Here is a 22,465-nt window from a genome sequence, read left to right on the forward strand (position 1 = left end):
GGGGTTTCACCGTGTTAGCCAGGATGGTCTCGATCTCCTGACCTCGTGATCCGCCCGCCTCGGCCTCCCAGAGTGCTGGGATTACAGACGTGATCCACCACGCCCGGCCAAGCTGAGGAGTTTGAGACCAGCCTGGCCAACATGGTGAAACCCCCTCTCTACTAAAAATAAAAAAACTAGCTGGGCATGGTGGTGCATGGGAGACTGAGGCAGGAGAATATCTTGACCCCACGAAGCAGTGGTTGCAGTGAGTGGAGATCAGGCAACAGAGCTAGACTCGTCTCAAAAAATAAAAAAGTTTCAGATTTGGGTGCATTTCAGATTTTGAATTTTCAGAGTAGAGATGCTCAATGTGAAATAAATTTATTACATGTTAACATCACATATAGTTATGACAAATAATTATATTTTTCTAAATGAAACAAACATTTCATGAGAAGAGTTGCACTGTTTTACAATTTTGCAAGGCTCTTTAACGTCTGGCTTAAAAAAAAGACAACTGAATCTTCCTCTGGATTCAGTCTGTTGCTATGTTGTTTTGATTGAGGTATAAGAAAGAGGATGTGGCCTCAAGTGGCCTCAAGTGTGGTTGGAAAAGCCCCTAGAAAAGTCCCCCCCAGGAATCTCTGGGGTCCTCAGACTAGGCTTTGAGAACCACAAGTATAGCCATTAGGAGGAAAGGCTTTGATTTCTGAAAGATTTGGGTGTGAATCTGGAATCTGTCTGTTACATCTGTGTCACTTTGGCAAGTCATTTAATTTTTTGAAGCCTCAGCGTCCTAATCTATAGACAAGCATAGACTAAAAAAAAGTTCTAAGCCACCTACTGACTAAATAGAGCCCTTCTTAGCCAAGAGGACTCCAGAAAAACCTTTAAACCGAGTTTCCAGTCATGATGGGACAGGAGGTCAGACACACCTCGTTATACCCCCTCCCTCTCATGGTTTAGACACAACAAATGACCAGCACTGATGTTTAAATAGAGATCATAAGACTGGCAAACAGACTCTTTGTGGCAATAATATACCACATTATAAACAGGACCTAAGGCCATGCCAGGCGAGGGTGAAGTCACACACCCCTACACTTAAAGAATCAACTCTGTTATAACTGCCACAAGGGTTTTCTTTTTCTCTAGCAGCTAAACAATCACTGGCCTTGAGATAAGCAGCTCATCTACCATCAGACAGTGACTAGCTGAGACCCCCTGTTCCACCAGCCATAACTACAGCTTTGATTGCACAAGAGACTGATTTTAGTAACTTTCTCCTGATTAAAAGACCATGAACTGGTTCTGGATGGTTTACAGAGGCTGTGCACTTGCGGGCCTTCATATCCTGAAAGACTTTTGATGTACAGGGTCTAATTGTAATACATTTAAATGTTAAGTTTCTACCCCCAAATAAACATAGGTCATGTGTTACATGCATGTCTGTTCAATATGCGTATGTCAGGACCATCTTCACGAATTTTCATAACCCCTCCTGTGATCTGTTAAATAGGTATATTTAGCCAACCCCTTCAGCATAAAGCTCCTACCCCAGCTGCTCCCCCTTCCGAGTGCCTGCGTCTGCGCTTGGCTGGGAGCTCGCTTTCCAGCCTGTGGGATGGCCACCCTGAAGACTGTAACCCTTTAGAAGAAATAAAGTCTCCTTTTCTACATTTATAGATTGTATGATTTTTTAAAAGCTAACAATAGCAATGGAATTATCACCTCACTTTCTGTATGTGTGCTTAGCATAGTACCTGACACATGGCACATAAGTCAGTAGCTATTTTTTAATTTTTTTATTATTAATACCAGAAATCTATGAAATGTGAGCAGTTGTGGGTCCAACTAGAAGTGTTTGCATATTCAGGTCAGGTTCTTTGCAATCCTCTTCCAAGGGTTCGAAAACATTCATCTGACCACTCTGCTCAGGGAAAAACATCATTAAGTATCTTTTAATCCCAGTCTTTCCATCCTCAACATTATATAAACTAGTGATCATTAAATGAATTTTGATGGAGAATTATGACTACAATAAAATTTTTTAAATAAATGAACCTACGACTAATAAAAACTCATTAAAGCATTTTATGGGAAACAATAAACCTTTATTGATGCAATTAGCAGAATCTGGAGATTTTACCAGGTAATATGAGAGGCCTAACGTATATAAGTTAAGACTGGGAACGAAAATATTAAAGCCAATCAGAAATTCCAATATACATATTTAAGTGATTAGCAGATTGTAAGGTTTGCCCTTGAAGAACTAAAACCATTCTGAATCATATACTCTAAGGGATTTTTACTTTTTTTCATTTTATTTGCTTTGGTTTTCCTTGATTTCTGGAAGTTCTACAGTTCCCAAATCAACAGCACAGGCACTTGGTGATAACTGACAGCCCTAACCTCTTAGAAGAATTTCTATTCCTTTGAGGGAATGGGGCACACAAAAAGTTTTTAACAATATTACCTGGTTACCCATGGTGCATAAGACATCAGGACGTTATGTAAAACGTGAACTAGTATCAGGCTCTGTTTCCTCTTATTTTAAGAAGATTTATGATCGTGAAATATGTGATCCCACAATAGATTTTAATAAACACTTTCCCAATAGGCTTATGTGGAAGAAGAAAGGGAGAAGGAAGGAGAGAAGGAGGAGAGGAAGTGGCAGTGGGGGACAATGTCACTTCATTCCAAGTTAGCGAAATGAGAGTCTGGAGTCCCTAGGAGTGTGGCAACACATGCTGGAAAGTGTTCTTGACCCAGATACCTTTGATTAAACGTCTCTGATTTGGAGAGGCAGAAGCTCTCAAAAACTGTGCACCAGACTCATTCCAACAACTATAGGATGATGAGGAGAATGACGGTAAGTCTGGCAGATGAGGCTGGCAACAAGGCTGTGGAAAGGGAACTCATGAGTTACACTGGCCGGGATCACCATCAGAGACTGGTTATGTCTTCTGAGAAACTTACACCTGTAATTCAGAAAGCAGGCACCAGAAGGCAATGGCACCTATGTCAACGGTGCTGCCCACGTGGCTTAATGGAAGCTCAGCTAGTGAAGAATGTGGGCTCTGGAGTCCAAAACTGTGAGGTCATATTTTGGCTGGCTACCTGTAAGCCGCGGAACCCTGGACAAGTTATTTCATCTTCCTCTCAGTTTCCTCACATGAAATGAGAATAATAACAGCACTACGGGGAGCTGCCAAGAGGTCTGATGAAATGATGCACATGAAGAGCCTGGACATGGCACCTGCCACATGTCCAGAGGGCTCCTTCATTGCTGGGGTGCTTTCCACTCTCAAGAAGAGTGCACTGTACAGGCTCCAGTGGAACCCAAATTCCTGCACTATGGCTTACTAGATAAGTGACCTTGAGCAAGTTAGTTAAATTCTTTAGGCCTCAGTTTTCACATCTGTTAAATGGGGGTTTTCATAGCTCCTTATTGGAAGGTGAGGATTGTTTGCAAAGCATTGGAGCCCAGTGTCGGGCATGTAAGTGCTCAAGAAGTTGCAGCCACTTCCCTCACATTTCCACAGTGATTTCATAATCACAGCTGCTTTCTTTTTTTTTTTTTTTTTTTGATGGAGTCTCACTTTGTCACTCAGGCTGGAGTGTAGTGGCTCAATCTCAGCTCAATGAAACCTCCACCTCCTGGGTTCAAGCTCTTCTCCTGCCTCAGCCTCCCCAGTAGCTGGGATTACAGGCGTGTGCTACCACGCCCAGCTAATTTTTGTATTTTTAGAAAAGCCAGTATTTCGCTATACTGGTCAGGCTGGTCTCGAACTCCTGACCTCCAGTGATCCACCCACCTTGGCCTCCCAAAGTGCTGGGATTACAGGCATGAGCCACCATGCCCAGCCCATAACCACAGCTTCTGATAGTCCCAACACTGCTATGGCTTCTAAGCAGCAGGACGGATATTATTAATCAACCAATCATGAAGTACTTACGGAGCATCTAAGTATCTGTTTCCAAGATGGCTACAACAAAATACCACAAAACGGGTGGGACTCTCTCACAATCTGGAGGATAGAAGTCGAAAGTCAAGGTGTCCGCAGGGCTCTGAGGCGTCTAGGGAATCCTTCCTTGCCTCTTCCTACCTTCTAAGGTAGGCAATCTTTGGTTTATAGCTGCAGATCACCAACCTCTGCCTCCGTTTTCACATGGCTGTCTCCTCTCTGTCTGGACGACTTCTCCTCTTCTTAGAAGGACAGCAGTGATTTTGGAACTAGGGCTGACCCCACTCCAATATGATCTTATCTAAACTAATTATACCTGCAGCCACCCTATTTCCAAATAAGGTCACATTCCCAGCTTCCAGAGATTAAGACTTCAACATGTCTTTTTAGGAGACAAAATTCAACCCGTAGCAACTTCCATGAGGCTTGTCCAAGAAGGATAAGATGGCCAAGGGGCTCAAGAGCTAATCAAGTTTCTCTCCTTAACTAAATAAAATACTTGAACCAATAGGAGAATAATTAGGTCCTAAATTGTGTGATACTGATAAATAGGAATTTGAAGCAGATTTTTTAAAAAACCCCACAGTGTGTGCTATCAGAGGAGGTTTCAGGATAAATCTGGGATCCAAAAATAAGTGGAATTTCAATTAGCAATAGTGGGGCTGAGCAGATCCCAGGAGGCCAGCACAGCACGAAGCGGGTCCCAGGCAGGAAGCAGCCCAGCTGGAGCAGGCAGCTCAAAGGAGCGGGCCCTGCATTTACTTGTTAAAAGAACTACTTAGTTTTGGTTGACCAACTTTCCCTTCACTTTCATTCTACACAAACATTTGAAGGAATTTTTTTTTTCTGTACCTCTGCTTCCTACTATAGAAACTGGAGACCAGAGACAGAAAGAGAAGAAAAATGAGAGGCAAAACAAGAATGTATTTCTAAAACTCCTCTTGAACAGGAAGAAGGCTCAGGAATATAGTCTGCATTTGTATATTCTCATTAATTAGAATATATCTTCCAGAATTCCTCAGGATCAAAAGCACATTCATGTATACAGCCCTAAGAGGGCTCTGTTGCTTAAGAACACGTCATTATGGCCAGGTGCGGGGGCTCACGCCTGTAATCCCCGCACTATGGGAGGCCAAAGCGGGTGGATCACCTGAGGTCAGGAGATCGAGGCCATCCTGGCTAACATGGTGAAACCCCATCTCTACTAATAATACAAAAAATTAGCTGGGCGTGGTGGCACACGCCTGTAATTCCAGCCACTCAGGAGGCAGGAGAATCGCTTGAACCTGGGAGGCCGAGGTTGTAGTGAGCCGAGATCACGCCACTGTACTCCAGCCTGGATGACAGAGCGAGACTCCATCTCAAAAAAAAAAAAAAAATCATTACTAACTTGCAGCAACTGCCTGGCCTGAGTCAGGCATGTCAGGCATCGCTCTATGCTTTTTCATGTATTAACTCATGACTCAGATCATCCTCCCAGCAACCTTATGAATTAGTTACTATTATCTTCATTTTAGAAGTGAGGAAATCAGACACAGAAAGGTTAAGAAATTTGCTCAAGGTCACACAGCAATGGGGCCAGGATATATACCTTAGCAATCTTAACCATTCTACTGCCTCTCCCATAAATGAGTGCATCTTTAAGAACAGTATATTCTGGAACATAAATAATCTTCAGGAATATATTGTTTCCTTCAGCTGCAGTAGCAGCAACAAGAAAGAAGAACAGAAACAAACTCAGAAGTCTTTAAGAATGCAAAATGGAAACTTTTCAACTGAAACTAAATGGTTACACAAAAACAAATAAGGTTGGTGAATTGGCAGTCCCTTAAACTGGCCACTTGGTCAGTGGGCTTTTGGAGAATCGGCTGGTTTTCCTATTAGTCTTGACTCTTTCACAACCTCCAGGACCTGGGGTTGGTCACTTAACTTCCTTAATTTGAACTAGCATTGTGCTAATATAGTAGCCTCTGGCCACATGTGGCCTTTTAAGTTTAAATTAATTAAAATTAAATTTAAGTTTATATTAATTAACATTAAATTGAAAAAGTCAGCTTCTCAGCCATGCTAGCCACATCTTGAGTGCTTAACAAGCATATGTGATGAGCGGCTACCACATGGCCAGATACAGACATCTCCATCACCACAGGAAGTTCTACTGGACAGAGGTTTGTGCTCTGGACTCAGGACTCTCCTGGTTCCAGTATTCTGACACTACAACTAAGCCTGCAAGGTGAAAGGAAGGGAAGAAGGCCCCTTCTTTTTCAGATGCAGAAACCGGAACATCAAGGAAGGGGAAGAGTGAAGACTATGATTTAGGAGAATGCTCTTGCAAGGATGACTTATCTTCTGTATTCACAGTGTGAAGAGGGAGACAGAACACTGCCTGATGCCTGCAGTAACAAGGGAGCCTTTGACATGCTGGCAGCATGGTTCTATGGCTTAAAGTTCATGGGCCATCTCAAAGTCCTACCTCTCCTCTTTAACAGAACCAAACGTCAAGAAATAACTATTGTCTCAGAAACCTAAGTCCCACATTTTACTGTGTAAAAATTAACCTCCTTCTAGTTTCCCCCATGCCAATGTGAATGCATCTGGGCAAAGGCCTGCTCATCTGTGAGCATGGAGGAAAATCGATGCTAATCGCTCCTCATCCTTGCAGGCGGGTCCGGCTTCCTAACGCAGCCCACATTAGCAGCCAGTCGGGCAGGAAGGCCCAGACTGCTCAAAGCCCAGAGGACAGAAGGAAGCACTGCCTAATGGGTGATGCACAGAGCTGGCTTGATTTATATTTTATTCTAAACTAATTTAGGGTTGATGCAAAAGAAAGGAAAACATCTTTGAAGTTCTGAAAAATAGGACTTCAAAGATATTTTCCTTTCTTCTCCATCGAATCTACTTTTTTTTTAAGACTGTTTCCTGCGTGTCTAAACAAAAAATCCTTTGTTGAGAGATTTCAGATCCTGATTGACTTAAAAGAGGCTTTGAAATCAAGGGACAATTAAATTTACTTTTAGCTATATAGAAGAGGGTATGGTATTCACTACTGTCAAGCATTGTGGGGAATCTATCCTCATAAAATTCTACATTTCCTAAATTAAATTATAAACCCATTTTCCCTGGGAGAGAGAGAGTTTTAATCACATGGCCCAGCAAATATAATCATGGTTTAGATTTCTTTAAATACTTTCCCTCTAAAAAAAAAACTCTAACAGTTTTATCATAAGGTACCCACCAAGTTTTATTTCCTTGCTATTTCTTGAGGATAGAGGAAGGAAGAATATAAGCTAAGAAGTCTTGTTAATGGCTCTAAATGCTAGAAATAAAAGTCAAGACAGGCAAGTATCTCATATGAATAGCTCTCCTTACAGCAACAATGCAAAATGAGAAGGGTAATTTAAAAAACAAAATGGGTATTATGGGTATTTATTTATCCAAGATCTCAAATGAAACACAGCAGTAAGAACCTGGAGGTTTGCTCTCCTTCCGTAGCTCTCGATTCTTTATCTTACCTGAAGAGTGGACTATCACAGCACACGCAATGATACATTCCTGCTTCCTTGTTATTCAGGTAGATCCCACTGAAAGGCTGAAAGTAAATTAGATATGTCACGTTCAGATTTCTCATACTACTGGCAGGAGATGATACAGCAGATTTAAATCCTGGGTAAGTCCCCAAATCAAGGAATTTCTGTGCTAATTTGACGAAGTGCAAATAACGCCAGAGAGAAAATTATAATGCACCCAATGAAGCAGCCTGCAGATGTATCTACAGCCGGGGCTTTATTGCACCCAATATGCAAATTATGACATTGATAATCTTTGTATTCATATAGGACTTTTCATCCAAGAGCATCAAAGTCGGTGAAAAAGCAAGAGAACAGAGTCTTGTCCTCTGTGATTGTGTGAGATTTTGTTCTCCCTTTTAGAAGAGTTAATACAACAGGAATCTAGTCCACTGTCTAACATACTTTGAAATCTCCAGTTAAAGACAGAATATAAATACATAAAAAGCATAGTTCAGTGAGATCAGGGATTTTGCCTTTAATATGCTTCATATAATGTTTAGGACACAGTGTACTTAATAAATGTTAAATAATGAGCTAGATTCTCCCCCCACCAACCCAGGTTACTACTTAGATGAAATTACTACGTTCATTGTGAGTTACAGGGTTTGCAAGTTTTCAGAGGTATTCTGAGAGGAGAACAGGAGACAAGTCAATGAATGAGCCAAGTCAATATTTGTTTAAATGTTATTTCTCAAACTTGATTTTTCTTTTTTTTTTTGAGATGAAGTCTCACTCTGTTGCCCAGGCTAGAGTACAATGGCACGATCTCAGCTCACTGCAACCTCTGCCTCCTGGGTTCAGGTGATTCTCCTGTCTCAGCCTCCCGAATAGCTGGGACTACAGGTGCATGCCACCAAGCCTAGCTAAGTTTTGTACTTTTACGGGGTTTCACCGTGTTAACCAGGTTGGTCTCGAACTCCTGACCTCAAGTGATCGGCATGCCTCAGCCTCCCAAAGTGCTGGGATTACAGGCACTTGCTATGAGCCACTGCACCCGGCTGATGACTTTTTTTAAAAGACCATTTTTGCCCAATTTCTTTTGTCATCTCCTCTGTCAAAGAAAATTAAAGAAAATCAACCCTTGCACAAGCTGACTATGAAGATCCACTATCACAGGGCCTGGCAGCAGGCACCATCCCCTCCTATGGGCCAGAGGAAAGCCAAAGCACAGAACAGCTCATCAAGTGACAAAGCTGACTCAGGAAATCTTCAGACCCCTCCAGGCTTCCCAACTCAAAACATTCACAGGTCAAACATCCAAATTCCCTGTGGTAGTTTAACAGCACATTTTCAGTGAGCTGCATGACAGACAATTTCAAATTAACCTACTGAGCCTACCATCTGGGCACACTTGGATGTTTTCCTTCTTTAAAACCCTAAACTTAGCTGCAGAAATCTGAATGGTAGTGAGCTGGTCCTTTATGGCCAGTCCCCTCAAATGCCTGCTCCCAAAACTGGCACTAGTTGGCAGCTGTAAAGAAGAGGAAGTTGGCCCGGTATGGTAGCTCATGCCTGTAATCCCAGCACTTTGGGGGGACCGAGGCAGGTGGATTACCTGAAGTCAGGAGTTCAAGACCAGCCTGGCCAACATGGTGAAACCCCATCTCTACTAAAAATACAAAAATTAGCCAGATGTGGTGGCACATGCCTGTAATCCCAGATATTCGGGAGGCAGAGGCAGAAGAATTGCTTGAACCTGGGACGCAGAGGTTGCAGTGAGCTGAGACTGTGCCACTGTACTCCAGCCTGGGCGACACAGCGAGACTCCATCTCAAAAACAAAAAAAAAAGAGGAAGCTTCCCATCCTTCCCACCTGGGCTGAAGATGCACGCATGCAAAACAGGACTGCCAGTTCCAAGGCTGATCTAGAAAAGCCTTTTCGTAGGATCCAGACAGCCTGGGAAGACTCAAAACATAATCTCATTATTGCAGGGGGGCAGTTGGACAGAGGAAGTGACAGATAACTGCTATCACAGTAAGCAAAAAAAAATTAAAAAATCAGTGAAGGCCAGGTGCGGTGGCTCATGCCTGTAATCCCAGCACTTTGGGAGGCCGAGGTGGGTGGATCACCTGAGGTCAGGAGTTCAAGACCAGCCTGGCCAACATGGTGAAACCCCATCTCTACTAAAATTACAAAATATTAGCCGGGTGTAGTGGCAGGTACCTGTAATCCCAGCTACTCGGGAGGCTGAGGCAGAATTGTTTGAACCCAGGAGGCGGAGGTTGCGGTGAGCCGAGATCGCACCATTGCACTCCAGCCTGGGCAACAAGAGCAAAACCCCATCTCAAGGAAAAAAAAAAATCAATGAAAAGGAATACTCAGCCAACATAGTTTCTGAAATGACATCTACCCACTCTCTCCTTGCCTAGCTTCCTGATGTGCCCTCCCTCTCCAATTTTATACAAGTCCTGTAACGTATTTAGGGTTAAACTCAGCTTCTATCTCATTTCTAGTATTTACCTGATAATCTAATATAAACCCAGGTTGAGCTGGGTGCTAATGTTGCAGAGGTGGGCAGCAAAACAGTTTCTGCACTCAAAGAATTTGCTACTTCAGTGGGAGGAAGACACACGTGAGCTGACAATTTATACCATGTGGTGACAGCTATGATAGAGATGGCATGGAGTTCGGGTAGCGCTGTACCCTTCACTATGAAGGGAGTTTCCACAAAGGCTGTCTGTATCAGATATTATCTGAGATGGTGGAGGGGAGTCTTTTTATTTCTTAACCTTTTATTATTATTCTAAATTGCACAACTGATTGTTGTTTATTATAGAAAAATGCCAACACTAAGCTGACTTTTGAATAAGGAAATGGAAGAGTATTTCGGGCAGGCAGAACACCTTGGGCAAGGCCCACATGAGAGAAGAGGGCAAAGAGGAGGATGGAGAGAGATGATGCCGGAAGGCGGGTGAGACCAGGCCAGCTGGGGTTGGTTAGATCGTGACGAAGAGCTTAAACTGTGTCCTACTGGAAATGTGAAGCTACTGGAAACTTGTAAACTGGGTGGACGCCTGATTGGAGTTGGTTTTTAGAAAGATCACTTGACATTCAGGTAAAGAATGAGCTGGAATGGGGCAAGATGCCACCAAAGGCAGAGAGCAATCCAGTGTCCCTCACACATGCAGCCTGGAGTGTGCTCCTGCTCAGGCAGAGCAGTGGAAATAAAAGAAAGAGATTCAAGAATACTTAGAAGAGAGAACTGAAATGCCTGGCTGCACAGGGAGGGGCCAGGGTCAGAGAGAGAATGACATTCCAGATTCCCCTGGGATTGCAAGGTCTGCTGGACCAACGGCAGTTTGCCATTCCATCTTGTCAATACAACACACCTGCTGGGAACAGGTGACATACTCAAGAGGGATGACTGCAGATAACTTCACACAGGACTGTTTACAAAGGTGCGGACAGGGCCAGTGGAAATCCACAAGTGAGGGCAAAGCCTCCTAGGCTAATGACTTTGAGACGCCATGGCCTCCACTAGGCCTGTGGGACAGAGGAAGAGGGAGTGGCCAGAACCTGGTGAGGCTGCACCTGCAGGGGAGGGCTGCCTGCAAGAGCTGCCACCTGCAATACAGGAACACAGCCACTGCCAACCTGCAGCCCCACAGAGAGAATGCTGGGCCCTAGTGATTTCTCCATCCCACCTTTAGATCTCACTGGTGTCTCCCACTGGCTAAACTGAATCAATAGCTGCGGGGAAGAGGAACTGCTCACTCTTCCTAGAGCTCAGAGCAGGGGAATCCCGTGGAGAGTGGATCTGGAGAGTAGACAGAGAATGACCCGCACAAAACCTCCCTTCTATTGATACTTGACTTTCAGTTATTGCTCAGCCAGCCTGTAAATTTATTCATTGGTCTAGCAGAGTGCTAGCGTATTACTGTTGCCCAAGAAAAACCATGTGGGACTGAATTTTAATTTAGAGTCACCAAAGAGACACCTTCGATGTTTCATTTCTCTTCTCTTAGGTGAACAAAGCTAATGAAGGCTTACATTTCTGCAATATTCTAAAAAGTTAAATATGGAAATGGATCCATGGAAAGGGATTTATAACATTAGTTAAAATAATGAATGATGCTCATTTTGTCAAATGGCCAAATACAGAGAGTATATTGCACCATCTGTTTGAGAAGCCCACATATTTATTTTCCTAAACATCTGGCAGCTCATCTCTAGGTTCTCTCTACATACCAAGCCCGGCCTGGCTCTGCACCTGAGAATTAGGGTTGGCTTAGAATACTCTGGGAATACATACAACTGCTCACAGAGTATCATGTGGTTCCCTTGTGCAATCTACACAAATGGCTAATGTAGTCTCTTTCCCAACGAGGGCTTTAGTAAAATCCCACCTACAGGAAGTTTTCAAAAATACCAGCATTTCAAGAGACTCTATTGGGATGTGCTGGTCCTTCTGATGACTTTAGCATTGGAGAAACTGAGGGTGACACCGTGATTACAATGGCAGTGCACGTGGGTAGTGACATGAGTTTTGCAGGTGCTGACAAAGGAAAAAACATTCATACTCTACTATGCTTGAAGCCACAGGGCTGGGGTCCACTCTGTGAGATCTGCTTCACTAGTAAAAAATACCTAATAACAAAGTTCAATTCAGAAAAGCTACATTCCAGCAGCTATATTTGGGTCTAAGACCGCTGGTTAAGAAATGCGGCACTATGCTCTCATTTATATGTGAGAGCTAAAGAATTTGAACACATGGAGGTAGCCAGTGGAAAAATGGATAACAGAGCCTGGGAAGGGTGAGCAGAGGGTAGGGGGAGGATGAAGAGAAGTGGCTTAAAGGCCACAAACATACAGTAAGAGAAAAGGAATATGCTCAGGGCCTGACAGCAGAGTAGGTGGATGACACTTAACAAAAATGCATTGTATTTGGGTGACAGACACCCTGAATACCCTGACTCGATTACTATGCATTATATATGTGTAACAAATTTTCTCATGTACCCCAGAAACTTGTACACGCACACACAGACACACACACACAGACACACAGATAAATGCAGTGCTGTAAAAAGTGATGTTATAATGAGGAACCACTGAGGGTTGTTTTCTCAGAAAATGAATGACAGCTGAGACTGCCGAATGCAGTTTAAATAATGTTTGCACCGTTTACCTGGCAGTCATTCAACATTCACAAAAGTTGATTTTTTGGATGCCTACTATGGCCAGCCACCACATTAGGTGCCAGGTGTTATAGCAGCGATGGCAAATGCTATGAAGAAGAGTTCTGCTAGAAGCAAGCCTAGCTAGGGGCTAGGAGAAGGTTTCCCAGAGAAAGTGAGATTTGGGCTGAGAGCTACAAGGTAGGTCTGAATGAATGGGTGGAGGGTGTGGGGAGGGATGATGGGAGAGAAGAAGGAATGCCAGGTGCAAAGGCCCTAAGAGAGAAGGGAGCCCAGGGTGTGTGAGAGAGCTCAAGGGTGGTGTGGCCAAAGTACTGGGTCAAGAGGGAAGATGGCTGGATTTGAGGATGGGGTGGGAGCCAGGGGCCGTTAGGACCTTATTAGTCATCTCATACTTTTCTTTTTCCTTGAAAGCACTGGGCAGCCACCGAAGGTTTTGAGCTGGGGAGTGATATGGTCAGATTTGTGTTTTCCAAAGAACTCTTTGGCTGCAGTGTGGAGAATGGGTTGGCTGGAATAAGAATGGCCATGCGCAGAGAAGGTGACAGTGACTTGGCCCCGAGGGGAGGTGATAGTGGTGCATGGAATTGAAATGACAGGAAGGTTATTTAGGAGTCAGAATAGAGACGATGTGTCCAGGGAAGAGTTTCAGGTTTCTACAACTTGATGAATATCAACACTCCGAGAAGGGGACAATGGAAGAGGAGTGTTGTTGGGCAGCTGGGTTTCATAGCTGGACCTATTCCAACTGCCCCCTCACTGCTAACACACGCAATCAGAAAACTGTAAACCAGCTTAGCTTACCGGTTCCGTTCCTTTTTCTCTCGTGACGTAGAACTGCTCTGGGGTTAGTTTCTTTTGCCACTCACTCTTGGCAAGAGGCAGCTCACACGTTGCAAGAGACCCTGTATTGTTAAACAGGAGTTTTAAAAATTAAAACAAAAACAGCTGATGGACTTTTCTTCCTTGGCTTTTTTCCCTAAGTGCACTGTCACCCAGCAGAATAATCCAGTCCCTTCTTCTCTCTCCCACGAGTTTATTCTTCATGGGGACCAGAAGGCTAATGCCTTCATTGACTATTTAATTTAATAAGAAATTAATAAGAAGTAGAGAGCCAGTTTTCTAGTCCTCCTGGGGCATAGAAGTGAAAGAGGCAGCTGAAATGTGAAAGAATGTGGAATAATTCCCTTCAGGTACCTAAGGATAGAAACTGATCCTCTCTTCTCTGATGACTTTCAGAGGAGCAGTTGCTGTCAGGATCTAGCCGGAAGTAGTTGAGGCATTGGCCAGAAAAGAACCATGAGCTAGTCGATTATTAAACTCTTCTCCCTTGCTGGTTTATAAGGATAGCTCTGATTTTCTTTGTCAAGGGAGGTCTCTATTTTAAAAATCTTCTTGCATGGAACAAAAGAAGAAACTCCCATAGCATATAGTCCTGAAAGGGAAACAGACCTACAATAATCTATTATGATGCTTCATGGTTTTTGTCCATATTTTGTTTTCCTCTTTCCTGCTCGCCTTGGCATCTATATTACTACATTTATTCACATGAGCGTAAACCAAGTAACTAGAGCAATACTCTCTTTAGCCAAAGGGAGTAGGAAGTCCAACTCCTATAATAAATGTTTTTAATCATCCAACATTAAGAATTGGAAAGGATTTTGTAATGTGTCCAACTCTTCAGTTTACAGATGAGAAACAGAGGCCCAAAGGGTTAGTAATCTGACTATGGCACTGAAGATGAAATGTTAAATGCCCGTGATGCCAGCATCTATATATCAAACATGTCAGAAGTTACAGTTGAAATTCATTTAGGTTACAAAGAAAAAGTCCTAAATTGTCCTTCGGCAAGAAAAGACTTATCTTCTCTCCAGTTTATAATACTGAACAATACTGCATTTCCAGTGATGCATACAGCTGATTGCTTACATTTTGCTAAAAGGTTTTTAAACTATTTAATATATTAAAAGTTTTTTTTTCTTTTTATTACTGTTATTATTTTTACACAAGGGCTCCCCTAGGAGGTATCTTTTATTAAATATACTGTTTATAAGACTACAGGGGTTTCTTTTTACTATGGAAATATATATCTGAAATTCCTATGGAATATACCTCAGTTAACACATGATTTTTGGGGTTTTTGACACTTTGGGGACAAAACAAAATGTATTTATGTGATAATTACTATTGCTCAATGGCCTTCAGAGTTATCCTGCAGAATGTCAAGTAATAAATGAAGAAGGAATTATAGAAATTTTTAGATCACCATTTTGTAAAAATCATCAGAGGATTCCAAAACCCCTTTCGACTGCTGGGGAACAGAATAGTCACATCTTCCCAAAATACAACCCCAGAGTTTATTAATTACAAAGAAGAAAAATGCCACTACTTTAACCAAATAGGCTAAGCTAGCATCACTAACAGCGGGACAGGTGACATCCTGTCTACCTGATGTGATGCTCTGGAAAGGACACAACATCACCAGTAAAGTTTTCCTGCCGAAAACATTCAATCTGTGTTTCATGAAGAAACAATCACATAAGTGAAAATTTAGGGAAATTTTCACTTTCCTGTGGAAAGCAAGGACTCTCCACAACTGAAACCAATGTGTGACCCTTTATTAAATTCTAGATCCCAGAAAAAAAATAAGAGCTATAAAATACACTGTTGGTATATGGTGGAAAATTTGAATATCAGCTGTGTATTAGACAAGGGTGCTCAATTTCCTGAGAGGAAAACCGTCTTGCAGTTTTGTAGGAAAACGTCTTTGGTCTTAGGAAATGTGCTGAAATATTTAGCAGTAAAGTGTCATGATGTCTGCAACTCTCAAATGGTTTAGCAAGAGAAATATAAATAAGTGTGAGTGTGTGAGTGTATGTTTGTGTGTGTGTGTCTCAGTGTTGAGGGGAGAGATGGGGAAGAGCACATGAATCTAGAAAGAAACTTCATCTCCATGAGATTTTTCCCAATAGCCCATAATCCCAGTTTAATTGTGAGGAGAAACATCAAACAATCCCAGACTGTGGGACATTCTACAAGGAACCCCACGAGTACTCCCCAAAACTGTCAAGGTCATGAAAAACAAGGAAAGACAGAGACAGTTTTGACAAATGTACTATGATGGTGTCAGCGGATAACCAGGGGGACCTGGGTGAGGGGTTTTGAGAACTCTGCATTATTTTTATAAATTGTCTATAAATCTAAAATTATTCCAAAATAAAAAAGCTTATTTAAAAAGCTATCTTCTTCATGGCCACCCCTGTACCATCAAGCACTACTGGAGAAAATCCCCCACCTGGGGAGAGAGTTATCCTTATAAACTCAAAGTTACTCATCTCACTGGGGTTTCAGTGAACCATGGTGAGTATTATCTTTCCCCAGTCAGCTGTCTTCCCATTTCTCTGCAATGGGTGTTTTAAACCTTTTCCACTCTCAGGAATGTAAACTAGTACAACCACTATGGAAAACAGTGTGGAGATTCCTTAAAGAACTAAAAGTAGAACTACCATTTAATCCAGCAATCCCACTACTGGGTATCTACCCAGAGGAAAAGAAGTCATTATATGAAAAAAGATACTTGCACATACATTTATAATAGCACAATTTGCAATTGTAAAAATATGGAGCCAACACAAATGCCCATCAATCAACTAGTGGATGAAGAAATGATGGTATATATATACTAAGGAATACCACTCAAAATAATGGCATTCACAGCAACCTGGATGGAATTGGAGACTATTATTCTAAGTGAAGTAAGTCAGGAATGAAAAACCAAACATTGTACGTTCTCATTTATAAGTGGGAGCTGAGCTATGAGGATGCAAAGGCATAAGAATGATACAATAGAATTTGGGGGCTCAGAGGGGAAAGGCTGTGAGGGGGGATGAGGAATAAAAGAGTACACATTGGGTACCATGTACACTGTTCGGGTGATGAATACACCGAAATCTGATAAATAACCATTACAGAAATAACTTATTCATGTAACAAAACACCACGTGTTCCCCCAAAACCTACTGAAATTAAAAAAAAAAAAAAACCTTTTCCATTCTCCTCAAACCATGGTCTCTACTACATCTCCCCTTCCTCTCAACAGATTCCACTTTTGCAAAATCAAAAGCCACAAACCTTCTTGCTACCAAACCATCACACTTACCAATACCTACATCTACCCCTTTTCCATCTTGTCACAATGGAACAAGTGACTGCCTCTGATATGGTTTGGCTCTGTGTCCCCACACAAATCTCATGTGAAATTGTAATCCTCAGTGTTGGAGGTGGGGCCTGGTGGGAGGCGATTAAATCATGGGGGCCCTTTGGTGCCGTTCTCATGATAGTGAGTTATTGAGAGATCTGGTTGTTTAAAAGTTCACCTCCCCCTCTCTCTCTTCCTCCTGCTCTGACCATGTAAGATGTGCTTGCTTCCTCTTCACCTTATACCATGATTGTAAGTTTCCTGAGGCCTCCCCAGCCACGCTTCCTGTACAGCCTGTGGAACCGTGAGCCAATTAAACTTCTTTCCTTCATAAATTACCCAGTCTCTGGTATTTCTTTATAGCACTTTGAAAACAAACTAATACAAGCCTCCTCCTGTCTGTTTTTTTGCCACTTCTGTTCAGGATCCTATCTCTTTTTGGCCACCCCAAATGATGAAAAAAGGGAATGCTTTAGCCAGAGGCACTAAAAAGAGCAAAAACAGGCTTTGCTAGTAAGAGTGAATGTCCTGGGTTCCTCCTCCCATATTTAAACTCTGGTCCCATGGGGGAATTTGTGAGACCTAATCTCTGGCTATCACTGACATTTGTCAAGGAAAGGAGTAAACAGCATCATGATAAAACACCCTCCTCTTGGCTGTGGCAAAGATCTTGCATTATTCCTGTGGATAGGTAAGAGGACCAACTTCAGGTACTAAGGTTGGAATTTACAGTCTGTGAAGCTGGCTTTATCTTCCTATCTCCTTTCAGGGAGGAAGTGGAATGGGCTTAGAAAAAAACCCTATTATCTCCTGGAAGCACTGTCCTTAGTGTGACTCAACAGGCAGCACAATATAGTAGCTGACACTGGAAGGTGGGAATTAGAGAAGGGCTAAAAGTCAGTGGGACTCTCATGAATTTGAGAGTGGGACTCTCAAGTACCTGTTTTAAAGCAGGTACTTCCTTCGCTTTGAACCTAAGGCTTGAGTTTGTCTGGGTTCCCAGCTCCCTCTCCCACACCTCTGTATTTTGTTACACCTATTAGAGAGTGACTATCTGTTCTTCAGACACCACCTCCTCCCTCTGCCCTAATTTTTTAAAGAGACCGGGTGTCACTGTATTGCCCAGAATGGAGCGCAATGGCTATTCATATGCATGATCAAAGCACACTACAGCCTTGAACGCCTGGGCTCAAGTGATTTTCCTTCCTCAGCCTCCGAAGTAGCTGAGACTACAGGTTCATGATACAGTGCCACGCTGTAATGTTTTCTTTTTAAGTTTAAAATATATAACTAGTGTTTAAATTGCTAACAGAAAGAATTAAGCCTTCATCTAAGTACAATATGAAAGAACATTTTTAATGGTTCTTTTAATCCTTATCAATGTGGACCTTTTACACCATTTTTAATGGGTGTGAAAGCTTTAGTGGGTAGGCAATAATGTTTAGACTAGTTCTTGTTCAAGCACCAATTATGCAACATTTAGCTGCAGATTTGCCAACCTAGAAGGCTCAGTCAAGGCACATAGACTTTGCTTTGATAGCGCAATGACAAACGCTCAGTTGGGTACACCCAGGTCAGGATATATGTGTGCTGTATCACTTTTAGAGGTTTCTTTGACCTGGATGTTAAGAGCTGAATTACGACATTCCCTGCCCCCCAACTTCCAAATTCATATGTTGAAGTCCTAATCCCCAGTACTTTAAAATGTGACTGCATTTACAGACAGGGCCTTTAAAGAGGCAATCATGTTAAAATAAGGCCATTAAGAGGGGGCCCTGGTCCAATAAGACTGGTGTCCTCATAAGAGGAAGGGACAGCAGGGAAAAGGCCACCTGAGGACACAGCAAGAAGGTGGCTATCCCCAAGTTAAAGAAAGAGGTCTCAGGACAAATCTCAGGACAAGTCTTGGTCTTGTACTTCCAGCCTCCAGAACCGTATGAAAATGAATTCCATCATTTAAGTTGCCCAGCCTGTGGTATATTGTTATGGCATCCCTAGCAAATGAACACACTGGGGTTTTAGAAAACAACCAAAGTTTAAATAAAAATTGCAGTATGAGTAAATTCTGAGCAGTTTTATCAAACAGCAATTTAGGCACGTGTGCATTAGATACACGACAGGTTCTCTCACTTGGGAATGAGTCAGGTCTTCTGGCCACCATGGCTAGAGAGAGGTTTCCACACTGGTTGTGTCCTTTTGTGTGTGTGTGCAGGTATTTTCTGTCCTCTGCACCACGTGCTCATCCTTTGGGGGCTACACATTTTCCAGATTCCCTCTACATTCTCTTGCTATCTTCACTATGAAAACATTTATCCATTGGTGCTATTGCATGAGATAGCTACACAACTTTACTTTGAATTATGTCTTAATAAACTCAAATTCCTTGGAGTTCCCTTCTCTCTGTGTGCTGTGATTTGCACAGGTCATATATCTTGTTGGCCAGAAGTTCCATGGGGTGGGCCTCAACTTTTTCATCCCTAAGGAAATCCACTATTGGTCCTATTGTTACCTACTGGGTGCCGCCTTCGGGTTTTGCTAACCTTCCTGGCCACAGTTGCTATACTGCCAATTATCACACATAAGCCCACTTCATTTCGATAAATAATGTGTTGAATCTAATGGAACTCATCAGAAACTGGCATTAAAAGAATCCCCAGCCCATTCTGATCTGCAGAACTAGCCTCTCCCATCACAGTGCCTGGACTGTTTTAACCCTATGCCCAGGATGGTTTCCTAGCATGGTTATCTCTAGAAAGAATATTTTCCTGAAGCAACAGAGTTTTTGCTCCAGAATATTTCTTACTTTCCTTTTTCAGTTTGCTCTTTATCAACCTGGATTAAAAAAAAAAAAAAAAAATCACTCAGCATATGAGAAATTGCAGCACTGGAGAAAAATACTGTCATTTCAGTATCTTCTCATTACCCCCCTCCCAATTTCTCTCTCTCTCAACACTCCCTAAGCCCATGATTTAACTTAAATGTAGCTACATTTTTGTCCTTTACACTTATTTATGTAATCATAACTAACATTTATTGTGTGCCTGCTAAGTGTCAAACATTGTAACAAAATATTTAATTAAAAAGTTATTCTGTACAACAACCCTACTATTATCATTAGCCTTATTTCATAGAAGGGAAAAAAAATCTGAAGTTTAAACTTACCAAATTCAAGAAAGATGTCCAAAGACATTGTTACAAACTGAATGTTATGTATTCTCCCTGCTCCTCTCCCCACTCCCATATGCTGAAGCCCTAACTCCCAGTGAGATGGTATTTGGAGATGGGGCTTGGGAGGTTATTAGTTTTACATTAGATCATAAAGGTGAGGCTCCCCTGAGGCACTAGTGGTCCTTCCTGAGATAGTCACGTGAACGCAGAGTGAGAAGGCAGTCAAATGCAAGCCAGGAAGCAGGTCTGCATCAGGAACCAAGTTCGTTCCCACCTTGATCTTGGACTTCCCAGCCTCCAGAACTGTGAGAAAATGTCGGTTAAGTCACCCAGTCCACGGTGTTTTGCAATAGCAGCCTGAGCTCAGACACAGAGCCAGGAAGTAACAGAGAGCCAAGACTCAAAATCTGCATCTATTCATGCCCAAGCCCTTCATCCCAGAACTACTCCCTGTTTATCATTTTTAATGACTCCCTAAAAGTTTGTTGAATTTAATTTTCATGATTTACGTAAGTATTTCTTAACTGATTTGGGTTACAGCCAGTTTCCATTTTATAAGAGACCAGTGCTTAAAGCATCTTTGCATATATCTCCTTGTTCTTCTTTTGAACTATTTCCTTCGAATAAATTCCCAGGAGGGATATCTGATAAGGTACATAGCTCCTGTTACCTACTGGTGTCTGGCCAAATTTTAATGTTGGTGGAGAACTTCAGATCCCAGGGCAATTCATTAGGCTGCTTCTGACAGCAGCAATTATAGCCATGAAGTAGTTACCACTATAACCACCATCCTGTATCAAGGGGTTATAGAGAGCTCCTCGGTAACTGTGATCTGTTTCTATTACCTGTAGTTCTCAGCAAAACAATGCTTGGCATACAGTGGGCTCACAAAGGTCATCAGACTGACTGACCAGAGACACCAGTGGTTAGAAAGGCCATAGCTGGAAGTCATGTTGGATCAGCTAACATTTCACAACGCCAACGCTTTTATTTAGTTAAGTATTCTTTTAACACTACATTTTGAAAACTTCAGGGGCTAAAAAGAGCTCAGAATGAGTTGGTACATTTTCATCAGTTGGGTGAACGTCTTCAATGAACATATATAAAATTGGATTCAGAGTGGGTCAGTCTGGCAACCGCCCAGGAAGCCAATCCCCTGGGGCACTAAGTTCCCCTGAAATAGACCTGAAATACAGGGGTAGCTGGCTCAGGTCTCCCGAGGTGACTCCTTCCTGCTTGGTGAAGTGTGCAGGTACCCACATCCAAGAAAGGATCCAAAGGCATTTAGCAGAAAACTCTCTCTGCCCGCGGAACTACGAAGAGGGCAGCAGTGCAAAATACTGGAGGCCTTCACAGGGGCGCGCGGGCCGGGCTGCTGCAGCCCAGACCGCGGGCCTTCGCCTGGAGTCCCGGATAGGGGTCAGGGGCCCCCGCGCCAAGAGAAAAAAAAAAAAAACAATTACGCGCACATTTAGGGGGCTCATGTGTTCATTTCCTCGAATTCTCACAGGGGTCAGTCGCCACCCCGCCGCCACCAAGTTTACAATCCACTGTCCCAGACCCTCGGGTCGGGGGGCAGGCGGGGGGGGCAGGGGTGCCTGCCAGGGCAGCGCCCGGCCTGGACCGGCCTTAGGCTCCCGGGTGCAGCGGGTGAAATGACGCCGAAAGCCGTAGGCAGCGGTGGGGCCTGCGGGACCCGCGTCCTACCTGCCTCACCCAGTACCGGCCCAGTGCAGGGCTCGCCGCCGCCGGCTCGGCCCCGCACCGCCCGCCGAGGCGCAGCTCCGAGGGTCAGGCCTCGGAGCAACCAGAGGAGCCGCGCCATGACGCCCGCTCCGGCGCCGCTGCGCCCTCTGCCCTCTGCCCTCTGCCCGTCTCTGCCCGTCTCTGTCCCTGCCCCCATCCTACCCCTCCCCCATTCTCTCCCCTCAGTCGGCGCTAGTCGGCCTCCCTCCCCACGCTCCGCCCACACCGCCTGCCACCTCTTCTCCCTCCCCTGCTCCTCCCTTCTTCCCTCCTTCCCACCTCCTCCTCCCACTGTGCGCCCTGGGCCCTCACAGGTCCCCGCCCCTCTTCCCTCCCACTCTGCCTCTCTCTCTCCCCATCCCTCTTCCCCTCCTTTTCAAAATCCTCGCCTTTCCTTCCCCTTCCTCTCTCCCTTCCCTTTCCCGAGGACCTCCCCAACCCAGCTCTGCATCTCCCAGCTCCTCCCACTCCTGCTCCTCCCTCGCCCTACCCCACCCCACCTATCCCCCATCCGCAGCCCAAAAACTAATCTGTTTTAGTTTGCATTTTCTAGAGTCGTCCATAAATGGAATCATCCCATATGTACTTGATTTTGTCTGGCTTCTTTCACTCAGCATAGTTACTTTGACATGCCTGCGTGTTTTTGCATGCAACAATCATTCCTTCCTTCCTGAGCAGTATTCCATTTATGGATA

At 43.5% G+C, this 22,465-nt stretch overlaps 1 protein-coding gene across 1 annotated transcript in view; it reads right to left on the reverse strand.

Moving 5' to 3' along the window:
* MSRB2 (methionine sulfoxide reductase B2) overlaps positions 1 to 22,014 on the reverse strand; it is a 26,484-nt gene extending 4,470 nt beyond the window's left edge. Inside the window, exons 1-3 of the mRNA XM_011991319.1 lie at positions 21,732 to 22,014; positions 13,463 to 13,563; positions 7,463 to 7,539 (exon numbers count right to left, since the gene is read on the reverse strand). Of these exons, the coding sequence (XP_011846709.1) occupies positions 7,463 to 7,539; positions 13,463 to 13,563; positions 21,732 to 21,927 (374 nt within the window). The 5' untranslated portion in view covers positions 21,928 to 22,014. The remainder of the gene's footprint in view (positions 1 to 7,462; positions 7,540 to 13,462; positions 13,564 to 21,731) is intronic.
* Positions 22,015 to 22,465: the final 451 nt, after the last annotated feature.

Source organism: Mandrillus leucophaeus, unplaced genomic scaffold, assembly GCF_000951045.1.
Source record: "Mandrillus leucophaeus isolate KB7577 unplaced genomic scaffold, Mleu.le_1.0 Scaffold394, whole genome shotgun sequence".
Taxonomy (NCBI): domain Eukaryota; kingdom Metazoa; phylum Chordata; class Mammalia; order Primates; family Cercopithecidae; genus Mandrillus; species Mandrillus leucophaeus.